General features: G+C 39.8%; 1 protein-coding gene across 1 annotated transcript; it reads right to left on the bottom strand.

Moving 5' to 3' along the window:
- Positions 1–764: 764 nt before the first annotated feature.
- On the bottom strand, positions 765–1896 carry LOC127094797 (uncharacterized). Its single transcript, XM_051033575.1, has 2 exons — positions 1274–1896; positions 765–1152 (listed from the first exon to the last, which is right to left on the bottom strand). Exons 1-2 carry the CDS (start codon positions 1894–1896, stop codon positions 765–767), a joined length of 1011 nt encoding a protein of 336 aa, XP_050889532.1.
- Positions 1897–11407: the final 9511 nt, after the last annotated feature.

Raw genomic sequence — 11407 nt, forward strand, 5'->3', positions numbered from 1 at the left:
TAAGCTCAAGTTTATGTCTATCAAACACCATCCTACAAACATAGATGAAATGGAATACAACCCGTGGAACATTAGTGGAAACATTACAATAAAGGCTTCCTTCAACAATTCTAGAAGGTCTTCCATAACATGTTCAGTAAATTGGGTCAGGTGTGTATGATTTTCCCTGTAATATTGTGCATCCTTGAGAAGGTTGTGCAATAGAGTATGATCAGGTCCATCCAGGAGATCTCGCAGAAATGTATCCTTCTGATCCAGGAGCCTTTAAAGGTGACCATTGTGCCTCTCCCAATAACCAGTCTCTTGCTTAAGCAGATTAGTATTCTCCAAATCTTTATGTGCTTGACCCTTCAACCCCCAAACCTCTAGTCCAGTTCACTCTGGCGCTGAGAAAGAGTAACTTCTAGCTGCTTGACACAGATTCGTTCATCTTTCAACCCCTTCTTGCAAACCTCCAATTGGTCTTGAAGTTTCTTGATTTGATCCTTGTAGTTGATTTCTAGTTTGCTAGCTTGATATTGAGTTTCTGCCAATTAATTTTTCTTGGAAGATAGACTAGCATAAGTTCCTTTCAATGCTTCACCTACCTTACTTCTCTTGTACAAGTCATCTTGAACCTCGTTGTCCGCTTGAAGTGCCTTATCCCTCTTTTGATTCAAATTGTGCCTCATATTCTCCTTCTCCAATGTAATCTTACCAAGGTTAGATCGTAGATCCATATTCTCTTTCTATAATGCCTTGATAATCTCCTTAAGCTTGTCAAGTTAAGAGATAGGATTAACATTGAGTTTGGAAGGCTTGATGCTCATAGATGGCTCTGATGGAAACGACAACAAAATCTCTTTAACCATATCCTTAACCCATCGAGTGTAAGCTTTCTTGGCTATACAGTTCTTCTTACCCATTTCAGTTGTTCCTTGAGGACATATCTCTCTCCAAGCCTTGATAATTTTCTTGAGTAACTCTGGATTGTCGACCCATTCGTATAAGACAAAATCTTCCACATGCTTGGACTCAGGTTTGTCCACCATTGGGTATCCCAACTGACGTAGTTCCAATCTATGATTGTAGTTGATTCCACCTTTTGTACCGATAAGGGGTACGTTAGGGAAATCACCATAGTTGAGGATGAGTTTGACATTATCGTAGCTTCTAGAGTACTAGGAAATATCTTCAGCATTCAAGGACATATGATCCTCTGAGACCACTCAGATTGACTTTATTCTAAATGAAAGGACCTTTGTTGGGTAGATGCAAAATAAACCATTTATACAGCAAAGGAATACAACATATGACGGTTCCTTTCTTCTTTTGAGTCCTCACGTGGATAGAGTAGTAAGTATTAGCAAGAAAAGTAGGAACAAGATTCTTGGTTAGAAATATATGGATAACTGCCAGATCCATGAAGTCTTCAATATTAGGGAACAATACAATCCCATATATGAGTAAAGCTAGAATAGCATTGAAAGCCATCCATCTTCCAACATCGGCAAAAGTAGTATGAATTCCACGCTTAAGCTTGAGTTTAAGCTCCACTACCTTCTTCTCCAGATGGATGGCTTCAACAATAATATGAGATTTTGGGAGCTCTTTAGTGCATACAAAAGGAACCCGATTCTTAATCCTAATCCCCAAAATATAAGAGTATTCTTCCATAGTAGGTGCTAACTGATACTCTTGAAAGGTGAAACATCTTAGTGGAGGGTCATAAAATTGCATAAGAGTGTGCACATTTATGGTGTTGACTTCAGTATTGAGAATTCCTAGGAGATTTCCATAAGCTTTATTGAACTCCTCTTTTTTTTCAAGAATCATACGTACCCCTAGTCCTTTCAAAACCTTCAATTGCGGTTCCAAAAGCTTGTAACAGTGAATGCCTCTTCTGTCAAAAGTCATACTTTGTCTCGAGTACTCAATTAACAAACTGGGCTCTTGGATTCCTGGAAATGTATATGCAAAAAATGATTTTATTATGATGTAATGACAATGTATGATGGAATGATATGCCTTAACATAGATTTAAAGTTCTAGCATATTTTGGATGATTTTTATATATGCTTGTTGCAAGTTCAAAGGTTTGACGTAGAATGAGAAATAGGGAATTTAGAGTCTATGGTTTCCTACAAAAAAAAACATATCCTTCTCACAGCTAGGTTCTAGTCTTCAAAGGTAGTCCCTAAGAGGTCACCCGAAGTCATCGACTCGAAATAAAAATACCCTGCCATAGCGAATTCTCACAGGACAAAAGTACTTCCAAGTGAATCTAGTATGGGTGTGGTTCTCGTGACAACCCAACGTGTGAAACGCAGGTGCACACGACTATCCACTAGTCGATCCTGTATGTATACTCAGCTCGGGTGTAGAGCTTTTCTCATGTAACATCACCCTAACCCAGCAATAACATATATAGATATCCAGAATGATAGAGCATACGAATGCAAAGCAATAAAGAAAGTTATAAATAATATAAAGATAAAGTGAAGTGTAAAGATAAACACCTAAAGAAAACGAAGAGGACAACCAAAGCTAGGCTCGACTCCTTTTAGCGACTAGAAAGTATCCCAGGTAGTAGAATATTCCCTAGTAGAGTCTCCAGCTGAAGCTAGCGGAAATACACCCGAACATATCGCATGTTCAAACATACAAAAGAGTCATCATCAAACTTTATTTATTCCCGAAGGAAAGGGAAAACATCGATAAAACCTGGGGGAAAGAGAGAATCGGTAAGGAAGTCGGTTATGCAAGGGGAAGCTATTAACACCCATCACACCTGTTGTACTCAACGAGAAACATTTTGATTGTTCTAACCTCGAATGGGTGCTATCTAAAGTTTACTTGTGAAAGGATAAAGGGAAAAGAAAAAGAATAGATAAAGTGCTCGGATAGGATTAGGGCCCTCATGCTTATGTATCCTTATAGTATAATAAGGAACTCAGAGCTCCGTAGATCATAGAACTAATGGTGGGAAATGAAAATAAGAGTGATAACAAATATGGTTTGAATCAAAGGATAATATGGTTTGAACCCATGAAGGGATGAAATTTGAACTAGAGAGTAAAACTCATATTAACCAATAGGTTGGGAGCCCGAGGCATGTAAGCACTATATGGTATGGCTAAAAACAAAGGAATTAAGTGTTTGGCATCAAGGAAAACGACTCTCGGTCCAAAGGTAGACATTGGATGAAGCTTAAAGAAATAATGTATTTGGATCAAAGGGAGAGGTATATCACATGAAGTGAATGAATATAGTAGGTATTGAATGAATGTAGTGATTAGTGAATTATGGAAATGAATGGAAGGATAGAGAAATATAATCAAGGTAGAAAGAATTGCAGGATTTAGTAAAAGTGGTATAAGTAGTATAATTTGGAACCAAAGGTAACGGTGTATTGGATTCCTTAAAGGGAAATGGTATTTGCAACCTAAGAGTAAAGGTGGCATGAACCAATATGTGAGGAGCCTAAGGCATGTAACCACTATATATGGTTGGGCCAAAAACAAGGGAATTAAGTATTTGGCATCAAGACAAACATCTCTAGGTACAAAGATGGACAATTTTCCTAAAAGGGTATATATGGAATTCCAAAGAAAATTGTATTTGGTTTCAAAGAAAGGCAGTATGTCAATAGGATGAATGGTAATGATTGAAGATAACTGATGGATCATGAAAGATATGAGTGGAGTCCTAAGGCAGAAGAAAGAATAATTATGAATGTGCTCTCCAAGGATTTGCATCCTCGTGCCTATGAATTCTCACCGTGCAATAAGAAAGTAAGAGCTCCGTAGTTCATGGAACTACAAAAACGAAGGAAAGATAAATTGGAAGTGATGAGAAGCATAACTTACACCAAAAGACAATGGTAACACTGGAATCCATAAAGGCAAATTAACTTTGAGCCAAAGAGTAAACAGACATAAACCAATAAGTGAGGGGCCTAAGGCATGGTATCACTATATTCGAATAACCAAAACAAAGAGAATTAATTGTCTGACAATAAGCCAAACAGTTCTTCGCTCACAAGGTAGACTCTGATTAACTCGTCCTAAATGGGTATGAATGAGACCCAAAGGAAAATGATGTTTGGTACAAGGAACAATATATCACTGTAGGGGAACAAGAAATTTGAAACCAAAAAGAATGGTATATTGAATCCCTAAAGGAATAAACTCTGAACCAAAGAGTAAACAGGCATAAACCAACAAGTGAGGGGCCTAAGGCATGGTATCACTGTATTGGAATAACCAAAACAAAGGAATTAGGTGTTTGACATCAAGGCAAACATCTCTTGGTTCACAAAGTGGACTCTAATTAAATCGTCCTAAAAGGATATGCATGGAATCCAAAAGGGTTAATATATTTGACTTCAAAAGGATGGTATTGATTGATGAATAATTAATAAATAAGGTAACTCATGGAGAATCCAAATCCTCATGCCTACGTATTCTTACTGTATAATGAGAAATTCAAAGCTCCATAGTTCGGCTGACTACGAACAAAGACAGCAAGAGATTGAAGAGGAAAGAGAAAATGATAAATGATAATGAAAGATGGAGAAGACATGGTAGTCATTGTACGTGAACCATACTAAAGTCTATGAGTAAAGGTGAATACAATGAGAAATTGCGTCATTCGTCTCGTATCCAAGGATATTCACAATGAGTTAATAGAATTATCCACTCTCATTCCTTCTTTACTACTTAAGGCTCATGGCATGTGATTCTCATAATAACATTCAGGTTGCTAAAGAAGAATCATTGCTGCTCCTTGTGATGATGAAGACTTTGTGAATCATTTTATTCTAATTTCACTAAAGTCTATGAACAAAGGCGAATATCTTGAGCAACTGAGTCATTCGTCCCATATCCAAGGATACCCCAGACAAGGATAGTAATTCTCCACTCTCATTATTCTTTGTTAATTAAGGCTCATGGCATACAACTTGAATCATGATTGACAAGTTGCTGATAGAGGCTTTTGATTATTACACTGTTGTTTTGTGAAGGAAGACATGACAATCATTTTATTCTAATTGTGCTAAAGTCTATGAATAGAGGTGAATACGATGAGAAACTGGGTCATTCGTCTCGTACCCCAAATATTCAGAATGAGTTAATGGGATTCTCCACTCTCATTCTTTCTCTATTTCTTAAGGATCATTCCATACAGTTTGAATCTTGATAGAAAAGCCTTTGAAGAAACACCTTTGATGTGCCTTTCATAGTAGTCCACTACTTGATTTGTCTGGGATGCCTAGACTAAAAGTATGAACTTGAGGCTTTGAGATCCATAGCATTACAGGAACTAGTCTTACCAAGTGATTAAAGGACTTTTGATCACTTGAATAGACTGAGGGATTATACACAATCAAAGGCTTTAGTTAATCAGAATTTCTTTTGATCAACTTAATCAAAGGGGTCGAATTAATGGTTAATTATACACAAGCTATCTAAAGATCAATCAATTAATTAAATGGTTCACAAATCCTAAGCTAAGGGATCATACAAAGATTTGGATCAAATTAATAATAAAACATCAAATATCACATGAAAAACAAACTGATTAAAATGATCAATTAATCTAAATCAAAACCCTAATAAAAAAGGGAGCATGAAATTCCATGGCTTTTCTAAGACCTAGGGATAAAACAGTCAATATACATGGATGTGGATTAATTTCTAAATCAAATCAAATTACAAATTCCACTAAAATCTAACTAAATTCTAATGAACAAATAATTAAAATTTAATCAATTCAATCAAAAGTCCAATCAAATTCTAGTTAAAATCCTAATTAATATCTAAACAAAACAAGCATAATTTCACAAACTTATTTCATGTGAAAATTTGCAAAACAATTATCATGTAAAAAAACAAATAAAGAATTGGTAAAATATATAAAAGTAAATGAAATTAAAACTACAAGGAAACAAGACTAGGGGCGTATGGGCCTGGAAGAGGTACAAAGAGCAAATTTGAATGGGCTTTCAGCAACAAGCCCAAAGCTTCAAAAGTCTGAACTAGAAGGGGGTGCAGCCATGGCATGGGCACGAATAGAAAGAAAATGGGCCTGGGGTGGAAAGTCAACCCAAATGCAAGGGGACTAAGGCATGTGATCATACGCATGTGCCTCACATGTTCAAAGCATTCATGTTCAAACAAAATTTCCCTCCTCATATGAAAAGCTCCCCTCCACCACGCCGGAATTTGCCACCGGTGGCGGCAGTGTCTAAACTACCAAATCCAAGTACCAAACTCCTCATTTCAATGTCCTGATCATAAATCTAACACTCACTCTTCTCAATTCCTTTCATAACATCTAAACCAAAGTGAATTACACACGAACCCTAGAAGATAACATTCAAATTAAATTCTAACCCCTTTGAATCAAAGACCTCCATGAAGAGGCAATTGACGGATAAAAGGGATTAGTAGTCAATCCCCTGTTATTCAGTGTGTCGTTCTTTATGCTCGCACTACGTGTCGATGTTTCAGAACAAAATCCCAAGATCTTTTGTCCGGTCAGTCAGTGGAGAGGGTTCCATCTTTGTCATGAGCTCACCCTGTCCAGGGTTAAGAGCTATGAGGTCTTATCCTTATTACCCTTTTGATCTGTTCACCCTGACGTTCAATGTCAGTGGTTAAGAGCCCATTTGATTACCGTTCCATGGCTTGTTTATCGAGGTTGATATGACCCCTCTTGACTAAAGCCCTACCCATGTATGTTTGAGCCCCCCTTGTTGGTGCGTTTACTTTACGCTATATGTTTTTGTGTGGTGTGATCGTCTCCCCATAGGACTGCTAGGCTTCGTATAGTCTCTCATTTGCATGTCATTTTAGGTAGCACGGTTCCTTCGTCTAGGACTTCCTTTTTGCATGAGCATTCCTAAAACACAAACAAACTCTTTGATTTTCTTTTCTTAAGAACACGTTAACTCCTTCTACTACAGGTGAGTAAGTCTCCAAAGGTCGAGCATCCGGTAGATTGCGTAGTAACGTCGTTCATCTAAAAAACACAAAACAAACAAAAATAGGTTAGCCGAGCTACGGTGCTCTAATTCTCAATCCTTCTTGAGATACGTATGCAGCAGGGTAGGGCCTGTGCGAGCAATAACTCTTTCCTTTCCCTACTTTGATTTTCTCTCTTTCGCATCGCATATAGGACTTTTTATACACACACTTTAGACATAAATAGCAAGCGTGGATCCTATGGAGTACCACGGACGTGAAGGGGTGCGATAACCTTCCCTTCACGTAACCGGCCCCCTTACTCAGTTTTCTTTGGTTCGAGACTTTGTTTTATCCGTTCCCTCTTGGTTATGCAGTACTACCCTTCCCTCCTCTTGGGATAAAAGTACATAGCTGGCGACTCTACTCTTTTTCCGCGCCACTCCTTTTCGCGTTTGTACTTGGATTCGGGAAATCCAGGGAGTGACAGCTGGCGACTCTGCTGGGGATTTATTTTCCCTAGTGGGCCTTTCCTAGCGTTTGTTTGTTTATTGTCTATTGTGTGTTATTTATTTATTGCTTTGCATACTTATCTGCTTGCATTGCATCCTATGTGCGCTTTACTGTTTCATGCATACTGTGCTGGCTGTGTATCTGTTTCGCTGTTGGGTGGGAGTCACAAGAGGTAAAAGGCCCAATACACAGGCTATGAGTGAACTTTAGGACACCTAGGAATATAGTGGTTCATGGGAAGCGGGTGGTATGGCGCCACTTAGCGGAACATGGTATCACGAGCAATTCAGATTCTGATGGGGTATTCTCGTTGCATACACCTGGTGTGCATATGATGATATTCTTGAAAGGATTGTTTATCATGCATTTCTCTTGACCTTACCCTGGCCTAGATTACACCCGTGAGTGGGGCAGGAATGAATCATTTACAGGTACTGATGGTGACTTGTTCTGATGGTGACTTGTTCTGTTGGTGACCGTGTCCTGTTGGTGACTTTTGTTTGGTTCTTGTTGGTGACCGTTGGTACTGAAGTATGGGTTCTAAGTTGATGACTGTGTTCCATGGTTCCCGGTTCCGAATTCATGCTGAAGTTCTGATCTCGTGCCTTGTGATACACAGCCAACCAGCCATTGTTTCATCATTTTGCATCATAGCATGTTTATTTTCAAAAAAATAATGCATAAAAAAGAAAAAAAAGTTAACCCGCATATGCATATCATTTTTCAGGTTTATTCAGGAGTCTGTTCACACCGAGAGACGGCTTCCATTCCAGAGTTGAAGAGGAAGACTTTCACCTACAGCTTTTACCGTGAGCCGTTGACATCTTTGGAAGAATTGGGTAATCTCGTGACCGACCGTAATCAGAAAGTTTTTGATGATCAGTATGGGGATATCTTGGCATTGTTGAAGATGGTGGTTGATCCGGTACCTCTGCAGACTCTCTTACAGTTCTATGATCCAGAGCTTCGTTGCTTTACTTTTCAGGACTACCAGCTAGCTCCCACTCTTGAAGAGTATTCCATCCTTATGAATGTCCGAATCAAAAATCGAGTACCTTTCCTGGATGTGCCAAAGGAGGTGGATTTCAAAGTTGTCGCTAAGGCTCTTTACTTGAGCATCAAGGAAGTGAGAGATAATTGGAAACCAAGCGGTGATGTTGTGGGCTTATCCTTGAAGTTCTTGGTAAGGATGGCTAAGGAAGAAGCGGAGAAAGGAAATTGGGTAGCTTTCAACGCTCAGTTGGCTGTCATGATTTATGGAGTTATTATGTTCCCTAGTATGCCTAGTTTCGTGGACCTGGCAGCAATCACTATTTTCATTGGAGGAAACTCGGTGCCTACCTTGTTAGCTGACACCTATTATGCGATACACAGCAGGCATGGTAAGTGTGGAGCTATCAGGTGTTGTCTCCCGTTGCTACTCAAGTGGTTCTTGTCTTTTCTACCAACCAATGGACCGTTTGTGGATACTCAGAATACTCACAAACGGACTCAGAGGATCATGTCGCTCACATCTTATGATATCAAGTGGCAAGCTTATAGGATTAATGTGCACAACGTCATTATGAGTTGTGGAGAGTTTCGCAATGTTCCACTCATAGGAGCTAGGGGTTGCATCAACTACAACCCGGTTCTTTCTCTCCGTCAATTGGGTTTTGTCATGAATGAAAGGTCGCAAGATGTCGAGATAGCTGAAAATGTGTACTTTGAGAAATGGAGCGATCCAGCAAGATTGGAGCAAGTGGGAAAAGCTTGGGAGAATATTGGTATAAAAGATGGATCTGTTTTAGGGAGGCAGTTTGCAATTGCTATGCCTGCTTACACTGAGTGGGTCAAGGAAAGAGTTGGGACTTTGTTGCTACCATATGACCGGATGGAACCATTACAGGAGCAACCGCCTTTGATCCTTTCTGAGAGTGTGTCTGCTGAGTATTACAAACAAGCCTTAATGGAGAATCGCCAGTTGAAAGAAAATGAACAAGAGATCCGAATGGAGTTTTACAAAGCAAAAGCTGATAGGCTGAATTTAGCTCATAAACTCAAAGGAGTGCAAGGTGAAAGTTCTAGTAGATCAAGAAACAAAAAGAGGTCCTATGATGAGATAGAAACAATGTTGGATGAGGAACACCATGAACGCTTGAGATTACAAAACACGGAAACCAATTACAAAAAGAAGATACGAGACTTGGAAAGACAGCTTAAGGACAAAGATACTCAATTGAAGAAAGAGGTAGATCTGAGGCATGCAGTAGAGAGCCAGCTCAGAGGAAGTGACATCCGTGCATCTCATTTCCGAGAGGAAGTTGTTGAACTCAGGGTGCAACTGAAAGAGAAGCTCACCCCTCTACCTGAGTGTTCAGTGTGTGACCGATTGATGGATTAGTGCCAGTATTTGAAGACTCTCATTCCTGAAGGACGACTTCCCTAGTTTGTCTTGTTGTTATTTTGAGAATCACCTCCAGGATTGTTGGATGGGATTCCTTGTTCTACACTGATGAACTAAATCTTTTCTTGAACCATGTTTGTATGAACCTTATTTCTTATGTCTATGGATGAGATTATTGATATTTCACTTTTGCTTGCCGTCCAGTGTATGTTGCTTCTTTGTTGTTTATGTTCCGCTTACGGGTGCAGGTTGCCACTTTTCAAAGGTGGACGAGACTCTTGAATACCTGAGAAATGATAAAACATAGCATACGCATGATACGCATATCATTCTTGCATCATTACAGGTGTTCTTGAGGAGGATTTCTCATTCTTGTTCCCATTTCAGGCAGGATTGCTGAGTATCGTCCACACTGTTACGCAACAAGGCAGAATCAACAGAAGATCATGGATCAATTTCAAGCAGAGCTAGCAGAGATGAGGACCAACATGGCCCAGTTCATGAGTATGATGCAAGGGGTAGTGCAAGGGCAAGAGGAACTCCGAGCCTTGGTCCAGAGACAAGAAAATGTGATTCCCCCTGTCGGTCAGAATCCGCTAGAAGGAACCCCTGTCAATGACACCGCTGCTGCTACCAGCCCTGTCAATAACTATGCTACTGGTGACGAATTGCATGGTATTAGAATCAATGGACAACCCATCATTACAGAGGCTGCTAATGCTCGAGCGGCACGTGCTCCAGTTCACCATCCTTCTCATTTGGTTGACAAGCAAGAAGATATGTTCACTATTCTCAGTGATGATGATGAATTTGGAAAGGAGGAAGAGAGAGATAGAAAGGTTGACGCCCTTGCTGAAAAGATTCGCGCCATGGAGTGCCAGAATTCTTTGGGCTTTGATATTACTAACATGGCTTTAGTTGATGGGTTGAGGATCCCGTACAAGTTCAAAGCGCCATCTTTCGACAAGTACAATGGCACTTCTTGTCCCCGAACTCATGTGCAAGCTTACTACCGGAAGATATCCGCTTATACTGATGATGAAAAAAATGTGGATGTACTTTTTCCAAGACAGCTTGTCTGGAGCCTCTTTGGATTGGTACATGGACTTGAAGAAAGAATTTGTCAGAAGCTGGAGAGAGTTAGGTGAAGCTTTTATGAGGCAGTACAAGCATAACATGGACATGGCTCCGAGCAGAACCCAGTTGCAGAGCTTGTTTCAAAAGACCGGTGAGAGTTTCAAGGAATACGCCCAGAGGTGGCGTGAACTAGCTGCGAGAGTACAACCTCCGATGTTGGAGAGAGAATTGACTGATATGTTCATTGGAACCCTGCAAGGTGTATTCATGGATCGTATGGGAAGTTGCCCATTTGGTAGTTTTTTGGACGTTGTGATTTGCGGAGAAAGAACTGAAAGTCTTATCAAAGCGGGAAAAATCCAAGACCCTGGTTCTTCAAGTTCTTCAAGTGCTAAGAAACCATTTTCAGGGGCGCCCAGAAGGAGAGAGGGTGAGACAAATGCTATACATAATCAGAGAAATGGAAACAGAGGACAACAATACC

The sequence above is a fragment of the Lathyrus oleraceus genome, chromosome 6 (assembly GCF_024323335.1).
Source record: "Lathyrus oleraceus cultivar Zhongwan6 chromosome 6, CAAS_Psat_ZW6_1.0, whole genome shotgun sequence".
Lineage (NCBI taxonomy): Eukaryota > Viridiplantae > Streptophyta > Magnoliopsida > Fabales > Fabaceae > Lathyrus > Lathyrus oleraceus.